This window comes from Panthera pardus, unplaced genomic scaffold, assembly GCF_024362965.1.
Source record: "Panthera pardus isolate Hobbes unplaced genomic scaffold, ASM2436296v1 HiC_scaffold_18, whole genome shotgun sequence".
Lineage (NCBI taxonomy): Eukaryota > Metazoa > Chordata > Mammalia > Carnivora > Felidae > Panthera > Panthera pardus.
In genome coordinates this window covers 25416831-25443668 of record NW_026526743.1, presented here as the reverse complement: position 1 = coordinate 25443668, position 26838 = coordinate 25416831, and the positions used below count along the sequence as shown (strand labels likewise).

The 26838-nt window shown below is 36.8% G+C and overlaps 1 protein-coding gene and 1 non-coding gene across 3 annotated transcripts in view; both read left to right on the top strand.

Moving 5' to 3' along the window:
* ITFG1 (integrin alpha FG-GAP repeat containing 1) overlaps positions 1 to 26838 on the top strand; it is a 349880-nt gene that overhangs the window by 249707 nt on the left and 73335 nt on the right. For both annotated transcript variants that reach the window (XM_019456034.2, XM_019456037.2), the window contains one exon: positions 4772 to 4815. In XM_019456034.2, the coding sequence (XP_019311579.1) occupies positions 4772 to 4815 (44 nt within the window). The remainder of the gene's footprint in view (positions 1 to 4771; positions 4816 to 26838) is intronic.
* On the top strand, positions 10881 to 10984 carry LOC128778118 (U6 spliceosomal RNA). The gene has a single exon (XR_008423492.1). It is a non-coding gene; the product is annotated as a U6 spliceosomal RNA (small nuclear RNA).

The window sequence follows — 26838 nt, the reverse complement described above, 5'->3', positions numbered from 1 at the left end:
TATTAAAATATAAGAGTTCTCTAAAATCTATAAAGAACTTATCAAACTCAACACCCAAAAACCAAATAATCCAGTGAAGAAATGGGCAAAAAACATGAATAGACACTTCTCCGAAGAAAACATCCAGATGGCTAACCGACACATGAAAAAAATGCTCAACTTCACTCATCATCAGGGAAATACAAATCAAAACCACAATGAGATACCACCTCACACCTGTCAGAATGGCTAACATTAACAACTCAGGCAACAACAGATGTTGGCGAGGATGCGGAGAAAGAGGATCTCTTTTGGATTGTTGCTGGCAATGCAAGCTGGTGTGGCCACTCTGGAAAACAGTATGGAGGTTCCTCAAAAAACTAAAAATAGAACTACCCTACGACCCAGCAACTGCACTACTAGTTATTTATCCAAGGGATAAAGGTGTGCTGTTTCAAAGGGACACGTGCACCCCAATGTTTATGGCAGCACTATCAACAATAGCCAAATTATGGAAAAAGCCCAAATGTCCATCGATGGATGAATGGATAAAGAAGATGTGGTGTGTGTGTGTGTGTGTATATAATCTATATATATATATATATATATATGCACATATATATATGTATATATATATATATATATATATATGCACATACATACAATGGAGTATTACTCAGCAATCAAAAAGAATGAAATCTTGCCATTTGCAACTACGTGGATGGAACTGGAGAGTATTATGCTAAGTGAAATTAGTCAATCAGAGAAACACAAATATCATACGACTTCACTCATATGAGGACTTTAAGAGACAAAACAGATGTACATAAGGGAAGGGAAACAAAATAATATAAAAACAGGGAGGGGGACAAAACATAAGAGACTCATAAATATGGAGAACAAACTGAGGGTTACTGGAGGGGTTGTGGGAGGGGGGATGGGCTAAATGGGTAAAGGGCACTAAGGAATCTACTCCTGAAATCATTGCTGTACTATATGCTAACTAATTTGGGTGTAAATTTTTTAAAAAATTAAAATTAAAAAAATAAAATATGAGTTACTTATATTATTTGTGTCTTTGCCAGAGATAATTTTTATGTTATGAGTTAAAATCTATGTTTATTTTCCACCAAGTAGCCAACTATCCAGGACCATTTATTGAATAATCCATGTTTTTCCTCCTTCAACAGGTACTTATTGAGCAAATATGTTGGGTTAGACCCTGAGAAAATAAGGAGAAAATGATGCAGAGCTTACATACTAGTTCAAAGACAGACTTGTGAGAAAATAATTACTATTCAGCAAGATAATGATTTTAATGAAGTTTATGAAAATCATTTTGTGACAAGAAGAAAAGAATGACCAGTATCTGCCTGGAGTTGAGGGAAGAGAGGAACAAAGAAAAAGTTAGGTCATGGAAAGTTTGAGAATAAAAGAGAACCAGGCACTGTGCTATGATAAGAAACTTAAATAATGAAAACTGTTTTCCAAATATAAAACGTTTAGTTTACTGTCTTCTCTGATTGTAGTTCATGTAAGTGCACTATAGTCAACAAACAGGTATCTTCTTTGTGGTGAAGTATGCCATGCTTATTTTCTGGTGTCCTGTGTATACTGTATAGACCTTATATATACTTTATATACCTAACCTAAGTAACATACCTTTTTCCTATGGATATGTTTGAATGAAAAATTTACAGTTTTTATTGAAATAATTCATGTTTACCAAGCACAACTGTATGCCATCCCTCTTTAATGCATAACATATAGAATATTTAATAGCACATAATGGCCACTTTCTTTTTTTTTCTTTTTTTTTTTTTTAAGTTAAATCCAAGTTAGTTAACATATAGTGTAATAATGATTTCAGGAATAAATTTAGTGATTTATCACTTACATATAACATCCAGTGCTCAACCCAACAAGTGCCCTCCTTAGTACCCATCACCCATTTAGCCCATCTCCCCACCCAACACCCCAGCAGCAACCCTCAGTTTGCTCTCTGTATTTAAGAGTCTCTTATGGTTTGTCTCCCTCTCTGTTTTTATATTATTTTTGCTTCCCTTCCCGTGTTCATCTGTTTTGTTTCTTATATTGCACATATGAGTGAAATCCTGTGATATTTGTCTTTCTCTGACTTATTTTGGTTAGCATAATACACTCTAGTTCCATCCATGTTGTTGCAAATTGCAAGATTTCATTCTTTTTGATTGCCACGTAACATTCCATTGTATATATATACCACATCTTCTTTATCCATTTGTCACTCAGTAGACATTTGGGCTCTTTCCATAATTTGGCTATTGTCGATAGTGCTGCTATAAACATTGGGGGCATGTACCCCTTCAAATCAGTGTTTTTGTATCCTTTAATACCTAGTAGTGCAATTGCTGAGTCATAGGGTAGTCCTATTTTTAGAATTTTGAGGACCCTCCATATTGCTTTCCAGAGTGGCTACACCAGTTTGTATTCCCACCAGCAGTACAAAAGCACTTCGTCTTTCTCCACGTCCTTGCCAACATCTGTTGTTGCCTGAGTTGTTAATGTTAGCCATTCTGACATGTGTGAGGTGGTATTTCATTGTGGTTTTGATTTATATTTCCCTGATGATGAGTGATGTTGAGCATCTTTTTATGTGTCTATTAGCCATCTGGATGTCTTCTTTGGAAAAGTGTCTATTCATGTCTTTTGCCCATTTCTTCACTGGATTATTTGTGTTTTGGGTGTTGAGTTTGATAAATTCTTCATAGATTTTGGATACTAACCCTGTATCTGATATGTCATTTGCAAATATCTTCTCCTATTCCATCGGTTGCCTTTTAGTTTTGCTGATTGTTTCCTTCACTGTGCAGAAGCTTTTTATTTTGATGAGGTCCCAGTAGTTCATTTTTGCTTTTGTTTCCCTTGCCTCTGGACACATGTCAAGTAAGAAGTTGCTGCAACTGAGGACAAAGAGATTGTTGCCTATTTCCTCCTCTAGGATTTTGATGGTTTCCTCTCTTACATTTAGGTCTTTCATCCATTTTGAGTTTATTTTTGTGCATGGTGTAAGAAAGTGGTCCAAGTTCATTCTTCTGCATGTTGCTGTCCAGTTTTCCCAGCACCATTTGCTGAAGAGACTGTCTTTTTTCCATTGGATACACCTTCCTGCTTTGTCAAAGATTAGTTGACCATGTTTGTGAGTCTATTTCTGGGTTCTCTTTCCTGTTGCATTGATCTGTGTGTCTGTTTTCGTGCCAGTACCATACTGTCTTGATGATTACAGCTTTGTAAAACAGCTTGAAGTCCGGAAATGTGATGCTTCCAGCTTTGGTTTTCTTTTTCAACATTGCTTTGGCTATTCAGGGTCTTCTGTGGTTCCATACAAATTTTAAGATTGTTTGTTCTAGCTCTGTAAAGAATGCTGGTGTTATTTTGATAGGGATTGCATTGAATATGTAGATTGCTTTGGGTGGTATCGACATTTTAACTGCATTTGTTCTTCAGTCCATGAGCGTGGAATGTTTTTCCATTTCTTTGCGTCTTCAATTTCTTTCATAAGCATTCTATAGTTTTCAGTGTATAGATTTTTCACCTCTTTAGTTAGGTTTATTCCTAGGTATTTTATGGGTTTTGGTGCAATTGTAAATGAGATAAACTCCTTGATTTCTGTTTCTGCTGCTTCTTTTGGTGTATAGAAATGCAACTGATTTCTGTGCATTGATTTTATGTCCTGTGACTTTGCTGAATTCATGTATCAGTTCTAGCAGTTTTTTGTGGAATCCTTTGGGTTTTCCACAAAGAGTATCCTGTCATCTGTGAAGAGTGAAAGTTTGACTTCCTCCTTGCCAATTTGGATGTCTTTTATTTCTGTTTCTTTTTTTTTTTTTTTAACATTTATTCATTTTTTTGAGAGACAGAGAGCAGGGGAGGGGAAGGAGTTGAGAGAGAGGGAGACACAGAATCCGATGCAAGCTCTAGGCTCTGAACTGACAGCACAGAGCCTGACATGGGGCTCAAACTCACAGACCATGAGATCATGACCTGAGCCGAAGTTGGATACTTAACGACTGAGCCACCCCTGATGTCTTTTATTTCTTTTTGTTGTCTGATTGCTGAGGTTAGGACTTTCAACACTGTGTTGAATAAAGTTACAGGAGTGGTAATGTCCACTTTCTTATAGAGGTATCACTTCACATGAAGAGGTGGTAATATAATTATATTTCAAAACTCATGTTACTTATATAAAGAATATTCAGATACTCTAACCTTTTCTTTTTTGGTGATTATAGAATAAATGTGTCATTAAATTATTTTTATGTATTTGTTATAGACCCGTCAATTCTTTATAGTTGTGTTCTCCATAATAGTTATCAAGGGTGCCCAAAATCTTTGACCCAACAACTTTGACTAGATAAGTGGAAAAAAGTCTAATATGAGATATAAAATGTTTTTCTCAGCATACATTTTAATTGGTTTGCATTTAGCACTTCTGTCAGATTCTAAGTCTTATACTTGGAAACTAGAACCAACAGTAGGTATAGTATGATATAAATATAATTAATTATTTCACCTATATATTTCACAAAACATTAGCATCTTAACTGCTTAATAAAAGCTTTTAAAATATCAGTATAAAATAAACAATAGAAACTTGATTTACTCAGATCTAAAGGAATTGATTTGGTTTCTGCCTGTGATTATGATTCAGTAGAGCATGTTAATAGATTATAGGGGAAAAATTAGAGTTAACTTTAAATATAAGCTAAAGTAATAATATAGTAGTAATAGCCTTTTCTTTATTTTTCCACAGTTCTTAGTGGTCTGTGTTCTAATGACTGTCCTCGTAAGATAACAGTAAGTAAACAAATCTCAGTTGTAAAATTTTCAGTGAAAATATTCTGCATAATAGATACTCACAAAATACTTATAAGTTACATTCAAATTGTTATTATTTAGAAGTGATTAAAGTATCCTTTAGTGCTCAAAAAACTTTACTGAGAATAAAATACCTTGTCTAAAAGATTCTCACCTCAAGGTTCACCTCCTTTATGAAGGCTTTTCTGATACCTTCCTGTAATTTCTTGGCATAAGGCATACTACCGCCATTTTAGCATATATAATACTTGAGCTCACGTCTCTATATTAAAAGCCTCTCTATACTAGACTGGCATCCCTTAAGGTCAAGAACCCTCTCATCATGTATACCTGGTACATAACCGAAGGTCAAGCATATAGTAAATAATGATTTTTTTTGGTATAGTCTTAATATTGACTTTCTGTGCTTCAGTGAAATAACAAAGTAAAAATAATTAGGCTTAGTTTTTTAAATTGCCAGTTCATATAAATTATAATAAGAATATTATATTGTGTATGGGTGTGGGCGTATCCCTGCTTGGGTCCTCATAATAACCTTGTTTCATGAGGAATTACCCCCCATGTAAAGATGAGGAAACTAAAGCTTAGTGAAATTAAATTATCTAATCATAGAGCTATGAAGTACTGGAACTAGAGCACAAAGCTAGGTGTTCTGGTTATAGTCTCACACTTTTACTACCCCAGTTAAGCACTGCAAGACCAACACTTTGTGTATGGTTGGGAAACTTCACATATTTGAGACATGTGGAAACAGACCCTAACCCAGAGATTTGCATGCAGAGATTTAATTTAGACTCAACTCCAAAGCAACAGCTATTGGCCCTTCAGAAATGGCTCAAATAGAGGCAGAGAAGCCAGGCGTTTGTATTCCTGTTTTAATCAGACTTTGCCTGCAGGCAGTCTCCAGGAAAGGCTTATAGCTAGTAGGAGCCAGCTCCCTTTGGCTGAAAACAGTGTCCAGGTAGGAACCCGGCTGTGAGCTATCAGCAGCCAACACTTTGAGGAGCTCAGGGAATAAGTGCCTCAGTCCTGAATAAAATATCTGGACAATGCATCACATCTTTTATGAATGTATATGAGTGCCTGGTCAAGTCCATCTGCTTTCATATCATTATAAAAATGTAGATGTATATAGTAGGGGAGGCTATGGGGAGGGGAATGCAGAAGATGTATGAGAACTCTCTGTACCTTCTACTTAATTTGGCTATGAATCTAAAACTGCTCTAAACAAGAAAGTCTGTTTTTTAAAAATTTTAACGTATAGATGTAATTAATCAGAGGCTTAAGATTAACTTGGTGATTTAGGTATTGTCTACCTAATCTGTGAATTATTCAATTCCTCTTGCTTCCTGTCATTGACCATATTCATTACATGGTCAAGCAAAGAACTGTGAAACATTGAAATGAAACCCACTCATTTTACCTATAAGTTCTGGCAGAAAAGTGGATAGGAAAGGCTGTATGATTAAAGCAGCTGCAGGTAATACTTCTGAGATCAATAATGTCCCCATTCTCTTTATCTTAAAATAAAAGCAACTTTAATTGTATGGAGAACTTTCATTTAGAAAGTCACATAAATTGGGGTGCCTGGGTGGCTTAGTCGATTAAGTGTCCAACTTCAGCTCAGGTCATGATCCCCCGGTTTGTGGGTTCGAGCCCTGCATCGGGCTTTGTGCTGACAGCCTGGAGCCTGCTTCAGATTCTGTGTCTCCTCCTCTCTCTTCCCCTTTCCTGCTCACACTCTGTGTCTCTCTGTCTCTCAATAATAAATAAACGTTTAAAAAAATTTTTTTTAGAAAGTCACATAAGTAAAATTCACCATGCAGAGAGATGTTCTTACGATGATTACTCCAACAGTCCTGCACCTTTGGGCTTTTTTTTGGTGACAGATCTGCCTCCCATTCGTCCATTTATTATTTTCTTTGAAATTCAGATCCTGCTGAACTGCCTTCACATATATCATTTTCCTGCCCCACTGATATCACAAATCACAATTTTATGACAACCTAAAAGAAACAAATGCACACTATACTTCCCCAGTTTTCCATATATCAAATGTATGCCCTCTTGTATTTTATGAAAAAGTAGGCCTTCTTCATATTGCTTTGTACTGAACATAGTATAAAGTTTTACATCAGGTATATGACCCTATGTGAAACTAAGAGGGAAAATGTACCTACCACATGAGTACTTTACCACTTGAGTTAATTTATGAGTTGGATAGCTCTTGTGCTACTAATATGTTCCCACCTGATACAGGCAGCCTATTTGATAACATGAAGAAAGGAAGGAATTATTCAAATCAGAAACCAATCCCACCCAAATTCCTTCATCTCCATTTTGAAAACCCCTGGTCATACTCTGGACCTTATCTACCAGAACTATTTTACTTTAGAAATTTTTTTATTGTTTGTTTATTTATTTATTTATTTTGAGAGAGAGGCATGCAGGCGAGCAGGGGAGGGGCAGAGAGAAAGGAAGAGAGAAACTCCCAGCAGGCTTCATGCTGTCAGCCCAGAGCCCAACTCAGGGCTTCATCTCACAAAGTGTGAGATCATGACCTAACCTAAAATCAAGAGTCAGAGGCTTAACCTACTGAGCTACCCAGGTACCCTACTTTTGAAATTTTAATGCCATCCATTCAGCTATTTGACTACAAACTGTTTTCCAGCCTTCTCTTTCCCATTACTACACCTGTTCAACTTTAAGGCTGTTCGTCTCTTGACCTGTAATCAGCCCACTCCTGCCTTTACCCTCCTCGTTTAGCTACCATACATCAACCTCACTCCTGCCATTACTTTTAACTCCCATTAAGCACTCTCCTTCTACTGTACCTGCCTAGCAAAATTATAGCCCTGGGTTAGTCCAAGCTGTTTACCTTCTTCAGTCCTAGACCTAGACTCCTGGGCATTTCTAAAAAAAATAATAAACATACTTGCATATTGGTACCACCACTAGTTCATAGTCTTTACCTGAAATGAGCATTCTTAATTGTATCATAGTCTTATATGGATTCCTAGTCATCTTTTCGCCTATTCCTTTTCTCTGATTACTTTCAGGATTTTCTCTTTGTCTTGGGTTTTCTGCTGATTGAATATGATATGCATAGATAAATATAGGTTTTTAGTATTTTTCCTGTTTGGTGTTCTCTAAGCTTCCTGGATCTGTGGTTTGATATCTGTCACTAATTTTGGAAAATTGTCATGTTATTTCAAACATTTCTTTCTATTCCTTTCTCTCCTTCTCCTTCCAGTAATCCAGTGACACATATGTTACACCTTTGTCCCACAGTTCTGTTCAATTTTTTCAATAGTTTTTCTCTGTTTCAGTTTTGGAAGTTTCTATTGCTAGATCTTCAAGCTCACTGATCCTTTGTTCAGCCGTATCCAGGCTTTCTTCATTTTAATTATTTCTATCATTTCTGTTTGATTCTTAAGAGTTTCCATCTCTCTGCTTGTATTAACAGTCTGTTTTTGCATGCTGTCTACGTTTTCCAGTAGAGCCCTTAATGTATCAATCATAGTTCTTTTAAATTTCTGGTCTGCTAATTCTAACATTCTGCTATATCTGAATCTGGTACCAATGCTTGCTTTGTCCATTCAAACTTTGTTTTCTGCCTTTTAGCATGCCTTGAAATTTTTTGTTGAAAATCGGATATTATATATTGGGTGAAAGGAACTAAGGTAGATGGGCCTTTAGCATGAGGTTTTATGTTTATCCAGCTAGGATAACTCTAACAACTGTGTTTACTGTTTGCAGTAGCTATGCTGTCAGAGGAAGCAGTTTTCTCCAGTGTCTTTTTTCTTCCCTATTGTCTTTGTGTTTTTCTCCCACTTCTTAAACAGGGTCTGAGGCTTGCAGTGCTTTTAGCTATAATCCCATTATAAGACAGAAGCCCAGTTGATGTGGTGGTAAGGAGCAAGAGTTAGAAAATGCATCCTATACTCCTATGATTAGGTCTCAGGCTTTTAGTGAGCCTGTGTCCCTGGGATGTGGCATACACATGTGCTTCTTCTTAGCTTCCCCTCCCCCATGGGCAAGACAGGAAGGCCAGAAAGGGCTAAAGTTAGGCATTTCCTTTCCCCCAGGTTAAACCCAGGTCACTTAAGATCTGGTAAAATAGTTTTCCTTGAGGGTAAGGTGTTAAGAACCAAGGGCTCTGGGCCTATGTCAGAATGCTTACTTCCCCTCCCTGTGCTAGAAGCATGAGAGTTCTGACCCAATCTTACCCCTGAGAATCTGGTGGGACTTCTGGAGGTAAAACTCACAAAAGCGTGGGGCTCCTCTAAGACTGTTTACCTCCCTCTTCCAGAGTTTGAATTCTCAAACTAGTTCCTATTGAGCTTCCAGCAATTTTTCCATTACAGTTTAAGTGTCCTACCAGTACTAGCTCCAGTTTCAGTCATCTGCATCTAGGCCTCTGCTCCCAGTAAGCTGTGATTCTGTATCCACCCCTCTCTCCAGTGTCAGGGTAGCAGTTTGCCCTGTGACCTGAGTTCTCTGAATCTAAGGAGAATTGTTTTACTTCAGCTTTTTTGTTCTTTTTCTGAGGAGTTAGGACTTCCAAGCTCTTTACAGGTCAGACCAGAAACTCTCCTCATATTTTTTCTTTAAAGATTTTTTTTAAGTAAATTTATTTTGAGAGAGCAGGAGAAGGGGAGAGAGAGAGAGGGAGAGAGAGAATCCCAAGCAGGCTTCATACTGTCAGCGTAGAGCCTGACGTGGGGCTCAATGTCATGAACTATTAAAGCATGACCTGAGCTAAAATCAAAAGTCAGATGCTTAACTGTCTGAGGCACCCAAGAGCCCCTCTCCTTGCATTTTTATCAGTATTGCTTTATTTTTCCTTGTTATAGCTTTATTACAACATAACTGACATGCAATAAGCTGTACATAATGAATATATTCAATTTGATGTTATGTTGTATATATTATATATATATATACACAATATATATATTTTTTTGGATATATATATCCATTATATATGGATATATCATGCCAATATAATGAAACACTATATCTAAAAGTTTTTTTGTGCCCCTTGGCTATCCCTCCTTCTCACCTTCCCTGACCCTCCTCCCTATGCTACTTACTTTTCCTCAGTCACCACTGATAGCTTCTCTGTGAGTGTTGCTTTACTTTAAAAGTTGTTCTTGTTACTTCATGGCTTTTATCAATATGTCTTCCTCTGTGTCATTTATTGTTCTTTTCCTTGAAATTTGTTTAACTTTTTTTAAAATTTGAACATCTATAGAAGTATAGGTTAATATAATAAAACTCCTTGTGTCCATACTACCATCCAGCTTCAGCACTATCATCATATACCACCACCTACTAATTCCATTCACAGCCCCTCTTACGCTATTTTAAGGAAAATCCATTATGTCTTATATTCTGTAAATACTTCCATGTATATCTCTCTAAGATAAGGACTTTTTACATGTTAGACCAGAAACTCCCATTTTTTCATAAAAACTATTTTATATCCTTTCCAGCATCTTCTTAAATCCATCCCCACGTTCATTTCTCAGTCATTGACCTAGATTCCTACTTCAAAGGGAAAATAAGAATGTAAAATCAGAATTTCTTCAACTGTGTTCAGTAACTTTGGGGAAGTTATATAACTCCTATTAAGCCTTATTCTCCACATCTGTATAATGGGGAACTAATTGTATGCATTTATGTTAGCTTCCTATTCCTGCTGTAACAAATTACCATAAATTTAGTGGCCTCAAACAGCACAAATATATCCTTTTACAGTTGTGGAAGTCAAAAATACAAATATGCTTCACAGAGCAGGACTCCATTCCTTTGGAGGCTTTAAGGAGAATCCATTCCCTTGCCCTTAACTTCTCAAGGCCACCTATATTCCTTGGCTTATGGCCCTTCTATCCATCTCTAAATCCAACCATGTAGCATCTTCGTACCACTGACCCTAACCCAATCCTGCCTTCCTCTTTCACTTATAAGGACTGTAGTGATTACATTGGGTCCATCTGGACAATCCAAGATAATCTCTCCATCTCAAGACCCTTAATCATGTGTTTGCTTCAGCAACACATATACTAAAATTGGAGTGATACAGAGATTAGCATCGCTCCTGGGTAAGAGCGACATGCAAATTCATGAAGCATTCCACATTCTTAAGGGAAAAAAATCCTTAATCACATTGGCAAATTCCCTTTTGCAATATAAGATTATCAACAGGTTTTGGGAGCTAGGATGTGAACATCTTTAGGGGACCATTATTCTGCCTACTACACTACCTCCTAAGGTTTTTATTAGGATTAGAAGAATTAATGTAGGCAAATCAGAGCAGAGGTCTAATACACAATAAATACTCAAAAAGTGTATCTGCTATTCTTTGTCAATGGTAATGGTTATTTCCCTGCCTCTATAACATCCCTGTATTAGCAAGGATAATGAGTTCCAAATTTTTGAGAAATGCTGGTGTTCTGTTTGCCTTCAAAATAAGACTAGAGGTCTATTTGACTTCATGACTTTTTTCTTATAATGTAAATCTTTTTTGATATATATCACAAATTTATGAAATATGGATATCTATTTTTAGTGAGAGCTACCATAAGCATCTGTGAATCTAAAGAGTATTTTTATTCCTATTTCCTGATTTTTCTCTTTAAATACCAAACTAATTTTTTTAATCTTTTATTCACAATTTAACATATATTGTGGGGACGGCTGGGTGGTTCAGTAGGTTAAGCATCCGACTCCAGCTCAGGTCATGATCTCACGGTCTGTGAGTTTGAGCCCTGGGTCAGGCTCTGTGCTGACAGCTCAGAGCCTGGAGCCTGCTTCAGATTCTGTGTCTCCCTCTCTCTCTGCCCCTCCCCTGCTCATGCTCTGTCTCTGTCTCAAAAATAAATAAAAACAAAAAAAAAATAAAATAAAATAAAAACATTTTAAAAATAATAACATATACTGTGTTAGTAGAGATTATAGCTTCTTTCTCTGCAATTGGTAATTCTTTTAACCAAAGCCTGCTGACTTTTCCCGCTTTCTGGATTATGAGTCTATAAGCAGGCATATGAGTGTTCTCATTGAACAAAGGGTTGGAAATAGTCCTTTAATCTGCTATACACAAAAAGAATCCATGCATATTCCTTTTAAGTAGTTTCATGAGGACAGAGGAAGGATCTGTTTTGCCTGTCTGTATGTCCTAGAACATAGCACAGGGCCCGTGCTTACCAGTTTCAGTTATCTTCTATAGCACTAAATATAATCTCTTCATCCACACCCATCCCTTTTGCTATTTCTTTTTATTAATCAATGTACTAATTATGCTGTGAGTTCCACATCCTTCTCAGAGACCTCATTCCATTGTTTATTCTACCTAGCCTGTGTATTCAACCTCCGCCTCTCTGTTGCTGCCTTCCCTTCAGCATTTAAGGAGCACCCAAGTCTCTCTTATCTGCAAGAGCAAATATGCATATTTTCCAGAATCTCACATCCTCTCCAGCTATTACCTAATCTCGGTTTTCTCTGCTCAGTCAAATTTATTAAGTTGTCCACCATTGGATCTCTCCCAATTAGTTACTTCCATATCCTTAACCGACTGTCATAATCTAGCATTTGACCTGAGGCCTGGTTCTCCTGACCACTCCTAGGAACACTCTCCTTTCCTTGGTTTCCTTTATTTTCACCCTTTCTGGCTCCCTTCCACTTCTCTGGCCATTCTCCCTTTTCCTTTATGGACATTTACTCTGCCCATCTGGAAATGCAGATGCTCCTCAGGCTCTCACTCTAGGTTCTCTTCTCACTCTACTCTCTTAGTTATCTCAGTCTCTCCCCTATTTGTTTGGTGGGTGTTTTGTTTTGTTTTGTTTTGGGGTGCTTGTTTTTGCCATTTGTATACTGATCACTCCCAAACCTGTTTTCCAGCCATCTCTCCTGAGCTTCAGACCTTTATATCTGAGTGTCTTACAGGGACTGATAAAACTGAAATCCAGTGTTTCCCCACAAAAACTCAGTCCACTTCCTATGTTCCCTTTCTCAGTTACTTTTTCCTTTCCCTTACCCCCCAGATCTACTAGGTTATTGGTCTCAACCCCTAAATATCCTTCCTCTATCCAATCATCATTTAGTCCAGGTTATCATTGTTCTTGCTTTTCATGCCTGACTGTTGGGAGTTATCTGAGCCATCCTTCAAAAAGGTACCCCAGTGATCTTTCTAAAATACACACCTTCAGTGGCTTCTCTTTGTCCTTGAAAAATGGTCCAAACCTAGTTAGACCTAGTTTGACCTAGCTTGAGCTTTTGTTTACCTCTTCAGCCATATTCCTTGCCATTTCTCCTCACACCCACTCCCAGCTCTCTCAGCCACACATAACTACTTGTTCTGCCATTCTGTCTCATCTCCAGCCTCTTGCATGTTTTTTCTCTGTCCTGAAGCCTCCTCTTCTCCACCTTCTCCTAGATTCCTTCATGTGACCTTCAGGTCAGCTTTCAGACAGTATTTCCTCTGAGAATCATTCCTGGGCTCCCCACTGACATAGGTCTGGATATACCGTCTGTTGTTTCTTAGCACCCTATGCATAGTCCTGCTACTTACCACTTCTGTATTTGGTGAGTTATCTGTGTTCAGCCCTTGAAGGAGACTGGGTCTTGTTTATTATTCTGTACTTACTCCCTAACACAGTGGCCTGACACATAGTAGCACAATAAATATTTATGTATGAATAAATGAGCTTTTCCTAAAATTTGGTTTCCTTTTTTTTTATGGGCCTTCATTGATAAATTTACCATACCACCTCTTAACCACAATCACAATACACATACCACCTCTTAACCACAATCACTTAACATATTCATTGCTAAGTTTGAACATTTGCAGAATAAATTACAAGCTATTCACAAGAGAAATGCATTCTGCAAAGCCCTGATATAAAGGGAAAACATCCCTTATTTATGCTCTCAGAGATACCTCATTATGAGACAGATGTTTCAGTTGTTACTACAAGCAGATTTTTAATATATGTAGCAGAACAAGATGTATCTTTAACATTTTTTTTCATCTTTTCAATCAGAAATATTCTCAGGCTTGTATTTGTTCTGTGTAGGAATAATATGAGAAAGTATAAGCCAAGTAAGTTTCTCTTTGTCTTTATTTTAAGGAAAATAATCTGATTTAGTACTTTTACCTTCCCATCTTTAAAAGACACTAGTCTTTGCTACAACAAATATTTATTGATCAAAACAGATTTATGTATTTGATATCTTTTTAAACTATTATTCTACCTTTAATTCTAAGTATTTGCCTTTTTATCACACCTGACAGTGGCAATATCCTCTTTCTTCTACCAAGGATAGAAAAAAATTGAAATTTTTCTGCATTTAATGTCCTTTTGTAGTCCTTTACAAAGGGAAAAGTTCCTTGCATTTTTAACAGGAAAATAACCAAAATTAAATAAATAATTTACTGAATTTAATGTCTTGAAGAAATAAGTAAGAAATAATAGAAAAAATTCAATATTGAACTAAATTAGGCAATACAGTTAACACTAATGAAAATAAGGAAAAATATCCATGAGTGTTTATAAAAACATGAACAAGATAAAAAAATTACCTGTGAGAAAAATAAATCCATATGTAAGTCAGCTATTTTTCTAACATTTTAGAATCATAAACTTTATATTGCATAGTTAAAACTAATATTGATTTTAGCTAACACAATGTGTCTTACAAGTTCTTCCAGTTTAGTTTTACCATCCAGAGCCAGTGATGTAAAATATACTGTAGTCTCCAAGTAGGAGCCCAAGACCTTAAAACAAATCCTTAGATAATCAGGCACTTAACAGTGACATAACCCCCCCCCCAAAAAAAAACCCCAAGATTCGTCTAGGCTACTTAAAAAGATAGTCTAATGAAGAAAAGAAATGTATTCCAACCCTGATTTTCTATAATTCAACAGGCATACAGAGGACAGTTAGTTTAAAACAATCTGTATAATACAGCACCCAAACAGTGTTGCATCAATATGACACATCCTAGAACAAGAAAAATGAGCCAAATATAGTCCTTGTTTACTTCTAGAATGGAAAACTTGAGAGATCACTAATATTTTTTCATTTAACTTCTCTGAATTCTCTCAAACGAATATCAGCATGACATTTAAAAGGAAAGTTGGGACAATGTGAGAGATTTGTACTAAGATTTTCACACAGAAAGTGAACTTACTAGATGATGGGGTATAGGGCTCAGCATTCCAGAGGAATAGCTAATGTCTTAATTTTTTCTTACCAAAATTTATGAAATCAATTTATGAAATGTTTTCAACAAATATGTTTCTGCCTTGAAAATAAAAACTGAAACTACTGTAAAATTTATGTTAACTATACTTCAATTTAAAAACGAAAATAGGCAATTACAACATGACTTCTTCTAATGACAGAAGGAGGCTTCGTCTCCTAAGTCAGAAGTTGGCAAACTGTAAAAGACCAGAGAGTAAATAGTTTCAGCTTTGTGTGGGTCACATGGTCTCCATCTCAACTACTCAACTCTAAAGTAAAAGCAGCCATAGACAATATGTAAACAATGAGCAAAAATCTGTGTTCCAATAAAACTTTATAAAAACAGGATGCAGGCCAGGTTTGCCACAGGGGCCATTGTTTGGCAATGCTTACCCAGGGTTATACACTCAATGATTGACTGCTTTACCACTTACTCAGCCTGATTCAAAACATCATTGTACAAATGTCATGTTAAGTGAGGTGTGCCCAGGAAAGTGTGAGTAAATTCTTGGGCTTTGCAGTGAATCCAAGAGAAAAAATGCTCCTGTATGATCTGAGACCCCAAAATACACAGAATATGAAATCACAATATACTAGATATCATTGCTGAAAACAGGAGGTTTGGTCACCCACACGTATGACACAGTCCCTCCCTTCCCCCAACTCTTCAGAACATGGAACACCACTCTTTAATACAATTCAAGCCAGAAATGCCTGGTGGTGTACCTTATGTTTGGGCTGGCACCTGTGAGTATAACTGTCAATCCATTAAGGCTTATTTGTGCTTCCTATCTAAGTTTCCAGAGCCTTCACTCTCAAACAGCACTTCTCAAAAACCATGGTTTGTGACCTAAACTGTATGTACCACACCCTGATGTGAAATTTTCAGGCCACATTAAAACATGGTTGTGCACAATTTCCAGAAATTTCTGTGGAGAGTTGATCTGCCTGTGTGTAGATATGGCATCATGCCTTCAATCTTACTATTACGGGCTCTCTAAAACCCTCACATTCCAGTATAAAAAAGAAGATTCAGAATCACTGGGAACTGGGTCATAATCGTGAGGCACTTATAAACATCATTCCACACAAAAAAAGTTGCCAAACCAGAAGCAAGGACAAGATGTAAGACATAAAGGACCAATGATTTTTTTATGACTGAGGAGGTCATTCATGTATTCAGTCAGTATTTATTTATTCACTTCCTGCTATGTTCTAGGTGCTACATGAGACAAAAATCACTGCCCTCATGGAGATCACAGTCTAGTACACTAGTACAGCATACTAGTAGAATGAGATATTTGAGCTGGGAGTGGCCTTTATATTGCACAGCTCCAGGGTTTCACCATTCATGTCACAGTCTGTGTCAGTGGCACCCCCTAGAGTGGTAAAATGGACAACCTGTAGAGTCTTCCATGGTGACCATGACTTGATTCTTGAAAGACTAGGATTTTAGTAGGTACAGAAGCAGAAGGAGGGCAGTCCAGGTAGAGGAAAATAGTATATGCGAAGGCATCATTTATTTAGTGCCTAAGGTTGATGTGGCTGTAGGCCCTGGGGCTATTAAGAGTAAATTCTTGTGACCTGAATTATAAAACCACATCATTCCTTCAGTCATTGAAAAAAAATAGTTGTTAAGCACTTACCATGATCCAGGCTCCACTATAAAACATTGGGATACAGCAGTGAACAAATCCAAAATTGTACCCAACCTCATGGAATTCACAATCCAAGACCATATGAAGAATTACAAGAATGATGAGCACTTCAGTAGTAAAGTACCCAGCGTTAGGAGTGCTTATAACTGGGCGAACATACCCAATTCAGGTAGTTAAAAATTGGAGGGACAGGAGAGGAATGGATGGGGTAAAAGCATAAAAGAGGGGAATGGGCTTGGATTGTTTAGGAAATCAAATGTCCACAGCAAAAACAATTCAAGAGTGTCTTCAAAGAAAGTGGGCAGCTCGAAAAAAAAAGACATTTAATACACTTCTTGCTAATCCTGGATGTTAGGTCTCCATAGGAATGTGTAGGGGGGAACGTTGACCTCAGTGTGAATTCTGTAGGGGGGAGGAATTTCAAAGAGGAAACAGTTCATTTTATAGAAACTAGTATGCATTTGTTTCATTAAGCAAGAACTCTTAACACTTAGACAACCAAGATTACTGTACCACTTACTACAGGTTACATCCTCGAAAGTGTGTCTGTAAACTTCAGATGAAACTCAGGACCTCCAAAGCAGCACCAGGTCCATTCCTAGACCCTGACTCAGCCTTCTTCCCCCACTTACAAACCAGGGAAAAAAAAAAAAAACCAAAAACCTGTGTCTTTTTCTGTTCAGTTCAGGAACTTAGATGTCTTACTGTAAAAAGGAAGAAACTCTCGTGAAATGGTGAAGAACTCCATAATTACTCACTTAATATAGGAAGTGATAAAAAAGAGATTGTTTACTTTATGTATTGTTACAAGTCTTCCCATTTATAGTAAGTACCTTTTCCTTATCCCATGTATGTGGAAAACATTTCTAAACGTTAAAACACATCATTGGCACATATAAACCTTATGGTAGAGTGATCATCCATATCAGACAAACTACTTAGAATTTTATAATTTCTGCCTTATTGTTCTTTCTGTTGAATAGAACAGGGGCAAGAAAACACCATCCAGTGGACAGATCCAGCTTCCTGACTGTTTTTGTGAATTAAGTATTATTGGGACACGGCCGCACTCATTTATTTACATATTATCTATGGCTACTTTAATGCTATATCAAAGTAACTGGCAATGAAAGACTTTATGGTCCACGAAGCCTAAAATATTTACTGTCTATCTGGCTCTATAGATAAAATGTTTGCAGACATCTGGGCAGAATAACAACAATAGAAAGTAAAAGTTACTCTCATCTTTCTCTGATTAACTAAACTTTTTAAGCTAGCACCCTAAATATCCATTCAGTCAAATATTTGCTGTTTCAGAGATGTTCCCTCCAAATCATTTTAAACTATCTCTTGTGAAACTATACAAGCTATAAGATTCTCTCATTTGAAATACTCTGATTTAGTGCTCAAGATAGGAGTGCTCCCATCTACATGATTGCTCTTTCTCTCAATTTAAATCACTTGCAAATTAAAATTTGCTTGCAAATTTAATAAAGGTTATTTAATGCTGAAATATCCATATTTTCTTATGTATACTACTTGCTTCCTTGCTTGTCAAGGGAATTCTACTCCCACACATATTCCTACAAGACCCTACACTTCACTTATATACCTATCTGATAGCCTTAAGTTTGCCCTTAAGAGGAAAAGGTCACACTATTTTTTAGTTACAGATGAAAATTGAGTATGCTCAAGTCATAATAGTATAGGCCATGTGAAAGCACTTACACAATAAATGCTTTCAGATCATGCCTTTTAAGAGCTAAATAATTTAAAGTAAATAAACATTTCATATTATATCACACAATTCAGAAAGCTTAATGATTCCCAACTTGAATCTCTCTGCCTTTCAAATCTGCGAAATTTCAATTCTATGAACTCTCATTTTACTGCTTTGCAAAATTTGTGTTGGTTAAGAAAGGTGCATTGCTACTATAAAAAAAAAAAAAAAAAAAAAAAAATTCCGCACCACTACAAGCAATTGAAAAGAATGAGAAGTGTCTCAGTGTTTTCTGTGTACCCAACTGAATCAATGGTTTTATTCTCTTGTATTGAATCAAATCCAATCATTAAACAAAAACTTAGGGTATGCTAAATACTCTCATAAGCTGATAATATTTATAAAGTATACAAAATGTAGTCCTAGTAGATAAGTGGGGTCCCCAAACAACCAGCATCAGCATCTCTGGAAAGTGTAAGAAATGCACATTCCCAAGGGCTCACCCAGACATGTGAAATAAGAACATCTGGGGATGCACTCAATCCATCTGTATTTTAACAGTCACTCCAGGTGTTCAGTGCTTTCTAAAGTTTGAAAGTCCAGTCCACAGCCCTGGACATTGGGGAAAGGGATTTACTATAGGCCATCTTTGTCTTACACAGCAATTATGTATACTTGGAAGTGGAATTTTATTCCAAAGATAAATTCTTGCAAAGAAATTATTCATGTAGTTTTAAAATCCTACAATAAAAAAAAAACAAGAAGGTGAACTTGATAAATGTTTCTGGTTATAATCAAAATAATTTTGCTCACTTAATAGTTCAACATAATTGAAAAGGAGATTTCATTACCAAAATTAAAAAACAATAATGTGTACATATTGAATACTTACTGTGTGCCAGGCACTGTTCTAATTATTTTACACATATTTGCTCAGTCTTCACTATAATCCTATGAGAGAGGTACTGTGATTATCCTTAATTTAAGATGAGGGAACTGAAACAGGGAGGAGTTAAGTAACCTGCCGAAGATCACACAGAAAATAAATTAAAGAGGAGAAATTTGAATCCATATTGTCTGACTCTAAAAACTACATTGTTATTCTCAGGATTTGAAAAGCTAATACCTAAAATACTCTCAATATATGAAATATATGGAATAACTCACAGGCCTAAAATTATTGTATTAATCAGCTCTAACTACCATTACAAAATACAATAGAAATTTATGTTCTCACAGTTATGGAACCTGGAAGTCTAAGATCAGGGTACCAGTATGGTCACGTTTTGATGGAGGCTCTCTTCCTGACTTGCCAAGGGTCACCTTCTTGCTTTGTGTTCATATGGCCTTTCTAGGTTTGAGCACATGGAGAGAGAGAGAGCAAGCTCTGTGGTGTCTCGAGGGTTCCACTCTCATAACCTCTCTAACCCTAATTACCTTCCAGATATCAGCACATTAGGAGTTGTGGCTTCAACATATAAATTTGGGGTGGAGACAAACATTCAGTCCATAACAGAACAAAAATCCATTTCAGAGGAGGTGTGAAGAAGAAATTAATGTGAAACTCACAGATGTGTTATCATCATTCCTGATTGACATTCCCATAGTTTGGGCTCCTGGCATATTACCTTTTCAGGTTTTACCTAAAGGAATTTAAGATGTGTGCATAAATACTTACATGAACTAGAGGAATTATTTCAGAAATTCTTAATAAAGATATGTAAAAGATACTAAAGATATAGCAATACTCCTAGAACTTCTACTGTATTAGAAGAGACACAGGGTAAAAATTATTCCAAGTATCTTGGCCCTCAGTGTAAGCATGATCATTTTTTAGTATATTCTGTACTGATTATTCATACAAATGCCAAGTGGCACTATCTTGGGGAAGAAAAAAAAACAACTCTGAAACATGTGTAATGCTATGACATATAGAGTAAGAGACCAAAAAGATTTATAGGCAGAGGTATCAGTCATATCATTTCAAATGGGGAAGGCAAAACAGGATTTATTACTCATTATGTACACAGTGGTTTTAAAACTTCTTGGTCTAAGGACCCCAAAGAGTTTTCTTTGAGTTATGTCTATCACTACTACTCTATTTGAAATTAAAAACAAATAATTGCTGGGGCGCCTGGGTGGCTCAGTCGGTTGGGCGGCCGACTTCGGCTCAGGTCATGATCTCGCAGTCTGTGAGTTCGAGCCCCGCGTCGGGCTCTGTGCTGACAGCTCAGAGCCTGGAGCCTGTTTCAGATTCTGTGTCTCCCTCTCTCTGACCCTCCCCCGTTCATGCTCTGTCTCTCTCTGTCTCAAAAATAAATAAACGTTAAAAAAAAATTTTTTTTAAAAACCAAAAACAAATAATTGCTAATATTTCTATTAATTCATTTAAAAATAACAATAAACCCATTGTATGTTAACATAACCTATATTTTATGAAAAAATTAATTATACCTTCCAAATTAAAAAATTAGTGGAGTGGCATTGCTTTACATTTTTTTTTAAATCTCTTTAATGTCTGGCATAATAGAAGACAGAAGATTCTTCTCTCTCTTTTTGCATTCAGTTTTTTGTTGTTTTCGTTGAAATACATGAAAAAAATTTTACTTCTCACACATGTATAGTAGAAAATGGGGAAGTTTGATTTCCTGTTCAGATTAATACTATACTGAGGCTGAACAAGTGGCAGTTATTGACAGGTTGCTTGTAGTGAGGAATTTTAAACCATATCAATGAATTTTTCTTGCTCTGTTACGTTACCCACTGGTTATTTACAAGTCGGTTGAATAATTTTCCATACATTTGTGAATTTACATTTATTGAGGCTTGTTTTATGGTCTACTACTTGGTTCCCCCTGGAGAATGTTCTATGTGTGCTTGATAAGAATATGCATTCTGCTGGAGGTGAGTGCAGTGTTCTTTCCACATCTGCTACATCTAAATGATTTATAGTATTAAGTCATCTATTTCCTTGTTGATCTTCTGCCTCATTGTACTATACATTAATAAAACTGGTTTTTTGATAATTATAATAGTATCCAGCCATTATTGTTGAATTATTTATTTCTCCCATCAATTCTTTATGTATTTTGGAACTCTGTTGTTAGGTACATTTATAATTATGTCTCCTTTTGGGGTGCCTGGCTGGCTCAGTCGGTTGAGTATCCATCTTCGGCTCAGGTCATGATCTCATGGTCTGTGAGTTCGAGCCCCATGTCAGGCTCTGTGCTGACAGCTCAGAGCCTGGAGCCTGCTTCAGATTCTGTGTCTCCCTCTCTCTCTGCCCCTCCTGCTCATGCTCTGTCTCTCTCTCTGTCAAAAATAAATGAACATTTAAAAAATGTATAATTATATCTCCTTTTATCATTATAAAATGCCCTTTTTGTCTCTAGTAACAAATTTCCTCTTAAAGTGTATTTTGTCTTAAAGTGTTGTATGGCCACTCCAGCTCTAATTGGGTTACCATCTAGATGGGATTTTAAATCCCTTGTTTCTTATACTCTATTTTTTTAACTTATTTTCTTAGTAGTTTCTCTCAGAATTAGTTTCCATCTTAGAAACAATCTATTTAATTCATATTAATGCCAACTTAATTTCCATAGCATAAAAAAAACTTTGCTCCAGTATACCTCAGTTTACTCCCCCCTCTTTTGTTCTTTTGTTGTCATACAAATTACATCTTCATGCATTATGTGCCAACAACATGGTTTTTTAATTAATTACTTGCTAAGGGAAATAAGTCAGAGAAAGAGACATCATATGTTTTCACTCATATGTGGAATTTAAGAAACTTAACAGAAGACCATGGGGGGAAAGGAAGGGGAAAAAATAGTTTCAAAAGAGAGGGAGGCAACCATAAGAGACTCTTAAATACGGAGAACAAATTGAGGGTTAATGGGGACAGGGGAGAGGGGAAAATGGGTGATGGGCGTTGAGGATGGCACTTGTTGGGATGAGCACTGGGTGTTATATGTAAGTGATGAATCATGGGAATCTACTTCCAAAGCCAAGGGCACACTGTATCATACTGTGTGTTAGCTAACTTAACAATAAATTATATTTTTAAAAAAATAAAAATAAAGTAAAAAATAAAGACGTGTTTTTTATACTATATTTCCCCACATTCAAGCTAACTCAAATAAACCTTATTTGCCCCCCCTCCCAAAAAAAACCACAATGAACCACAATGACATACCTCCTCACACCTGTTAGAATGGCTAAAATTAACAACTCAGGCAACAACAGATGTTGGCAAGGATGCGGACAAAGAGGATCTCCTTTGCACTGCTGGTGGGAATGCAAACTGGTGCAGTCATTCTGGAAGACATGGATGTTCCTGAAAAAATTAAAAATAGAACTACCCTATGACCCAGCAGTTGCACTACTAGGTATACAGGAGTGCTGATTCGAAGGGATTCATGCACGTCAATGTTTATAGCAGCAGTATCAACAATGGCCAAAGTATGGAAAGAGCCCAAATGTCCATCGACAGATGAATGGATAAAGAAGGTGTGTGTGTATACCCACACACACACACACACACACACACACACACACACACACACACACATAATGGAATATTACGTGACGATAAAAAAAATGAAATCTTGCTATTTGCAACAATGTGGAGGGAACTAGAGTGTATTACGCTAAGCGAAATAAGTCAGAGAAAGACAAATACATGATTTCACTCATCTGTGGAATTTAAGAAACAAAACAGATGAACATAGTGAAGGAAAGCAAAAGTAATAAAAATTAAAAAAAAAAAAACAGAGAAGGAGACAAACCATAAGAGACTCATAAATACAGAGAACAAACTGAGGGTTGATGGTGGGGTGTTGGGTAGGAGGATGGGCTAACATGGGCGATGAGCATTACAAAGGGCACTTGTTGGGTTGAGCACTGGGTGTTATATGTAAGTGATGAATCACTAAAGTCTATTCCTGAAATAATTATTACACTATATGTTAAGAAACTTGGATTTAAATTTTTTTTAAATAAACTTTTAACGTTTATTTTTATTTTTGAGACAGAGAGAGACTGAGCATGAATGGGGGAGGGTCAGAGAGAGAGGGAGACACAGAATCTGAAACAGGCTCCAGGCTCTGAGCAGTCAGCACACAGCCCGACACGGGGCTCGAACTCACGGACCGCAAGATCATGACCTGAGCCGAAGTCGGACGCTTAGCCCACTGAGCCACCCAGGCGCCCCTAAATTTTAAAAAATAATAAAAAAATAAAAATAAAATCTCTGCCTAGTAAGTCAAACATCTAGGCTGCCTTGGGGGCAATTTCTACTGACTGCTTTTCTTCCCTCTATGTATGAACCAAACTCTCCTATTTGTGTCATAATTTTCTGTTAAAAACCAGACATTTTATATAATGGAGATCTCTCCCCTGGGTTTGTTGTTTTTGGTGTTTGTTGTTGTTGCTCCTGTTTTTTCAGTGATTTTCCTGGGCTAATACTTTAAAGTCTCTATTGTGTGTAGCCACTGAAGTCCCTACTCAGCCTAAGAGTCAGATATAATTGGATAGACATTTCCTTAAATGAGATATTAGATGAGAGATTAGGGCCTTTGTGGTCTTTTGTCTGGAAACAGTGTTACACGTGTGTGGCCTGCTAGTCTCCAGAAATATGTCAGAGCTTTTCAAAGCCCGTCTTTGAACATCTTGTTCACATTTTGCTTTTTAAGATTTGGTCAACCTCTCATTAGCCCAAACTGATATCAAATAAGCAATTGCTAATGATCGTTTTTAATAAATGTTCCAGTGTGATAGGGCTATCCACCCAGAGCAAGTTCTCAGTCTTTCCAAATAAAGATAGTTAGAATAGAGCTTTGGTGAAAACTGCCAGACACAGCAAATAGTGACATTTCTCTGTGGATGAGGCTTTGGGAGCTCCCAACCTGTTCTGCCCCTCTATTAGCTGCTATGCTTTCATTTTCACGCTAATGTAGTTGCAGAGCTGCTGATTTCAAAGCCTACTTCAGAGCTAGGGAAAGGGTTATAGGAATAGGACAAATTAAAATGCAGCAAAGTGCACTATTCTTAACAATATTCAGTTCTTTTCTTGAAGTTCTTTTCTTTTCAGATGCTTGCAAAACTTTGATTTCCAGAGTCCTGAAAGGATTTGACAATTTTTTTTTACCAGTGTTCTCATTGCTTTTATGAAGGAGATTTTTGAGGTCCTTACTATACCATTCTAGAAGTGATTCTCCTCTATTATTTTAAAATCCATTGGTCTGTCTTGTACTTTGAATCTTCTTTTATCCATGAATGATTTAATAACATCATGCATTGGTCATTTGGAAAATACTGGTTTACCAAGTTATGCAGATCTTCCCAATATTAACGTATTTCATTATATAATATTTTAAAATCACACTTGTTAGGGGTGCCTGGGAGGCTAAGTCAGTTAAGTGTCCAACTCTTGATCTCAGCTCAAGTCTTGATCTCAGGGTCATGAGTTTAAGCCCAGCATTGAGCTTCACACTGGACCTGAAGCCTACTAAAAAATTTAATTAAATAAATAAATAAAATAAAATCACACTTGTTATATCACCACTGATCGCATCGGAAAAGTTGTTAAGTTTTTAATATTTCAGGCTCACAGTGGTGGATACAAGTCTTCTAAAATTCCAATTTTCAGGGCACCTAGGTGGCTCACTCAGTCCATTGAGTGTCCATCTCTTGATTTCAGCTCAGGTCATGATCCCGGGTTGTGGAATTGAGCCTCGCATCAGGCTCCATGCTAAGCATGGAAACTGCTTAAGATATTTCTCTCTCTCTCCCTCTCTCTCTCTCTCTCTTCCCCCCCTTCCCCCCCACCCCTGCCCCCTCCCTTACTTACGCTCGCTCTCTAAAATTTAAAAAATAAATAAAATTCCAATTTTCATTGAGAAGCTCAAATTTTATCATTAGCCACGAATACTGCCAGTCATTTTCCTACAAATGACAGACTTGCCTTGTCATTTTCAAGAAAATGTAGGCTAAATTGAAATACCTAATGAACAACCATAGTTTAGTGCCACTGCTGATTATTCACCCTTTTTACAGTGGGACCTTGGGACATCCCAGGGACCCAGGGACCTTCCACCATAGTCAGAACTATTGTATGGAGGAATTGAATCTGGATTTCAATATCAAAGTGACCGACCCATGGTGAGAAGTGAAATTCAGCTTTAAGACTCATAATAGTGACTTGCTGACCTTATTTTTTAAATGAATATAGAACAAGAGAGAAAAACATGCCTAAGTAAATCTGTAAAATAAGGTACTGTGGATAATAGTATGAAATTTTTCAAGTGTGAAGTACAAAAAATAGTCTAGAATACATTTGGGGAAGTTCACTGAAAACACTGCTTATATTCAAGATACCAGTATTCCAGCACATAGATGAGACCATGGGTAATGAAGTAAATTTGAGGTTGTAACACAGTGATAAATGTAGCCTCATAAATATTATTTCAAGCTTCAGTGGGATGAGACAAGAGTAAACTATGAAAGGGCATACCCTATTCCAAAGAAATAAACCTAGGAGAGATGAAATAATTCATATTAAGAAGTGTATACCACATTAGCAATGTTGCTAAGCATGTGAAGCAACATTCAGCTAGTAGGAGTGTAAACCTGTATTACCACTTTAGAAGAGAGAGAGAGAGAAAGAAAGAAAGGGAAAGAAAGAAAGAAATGGCACTACTTGTGATGAGCACCTGGTGTTGTATAGAAGCGTTGAATCACTATATTGTACACCTGAAACTAATATTACACTGTACATTAACTAACTGGAATTTAAATTAAAACTTAAAATAACAACAACAGTAATAATAATAATAATATTGCTACCTACCAACATAGGGGAAAAAACAGAAGGAAATATTGAATATCTATTCAAAGAGTGTTTAGAGCCCCAAATCCTCTCCTTGCCTCAGCTTTGTAGATGGCTTCCATGTCTATTCTCACCCCAGCAGAAGTTTGGGGTTTTATTCTCTGAGGAGGTTGTTCAACTGCAGCATGCCAGGCACATAGCGTAACCCAAACCTTACCCCTAACCTAACACTTAGCCCCTAACCCCTAAACCTAACTCTATGGAAAGGTCTCTGAACTGCAGGATGCCAGGCACATACCTTTACCCTGGCCCTAATCCTAACCCTAACCCTGGCCCTAACTCTAACCCTATATTTGAGAGGATAAAAAGTAGATGTGGTATCTATGTAATGGAATATTAGTCATAAAAAATAATGAAATCTTGCTATTTGCAATGACATGGATGGAACTAGAGGTTATTATGGTAAGCAAAATAAGTCAGAGAAAGACAAATACCATATGATTTCACTGATGTGGAATTTAAGAAACAAAGGAGAAAGGGTAGGGC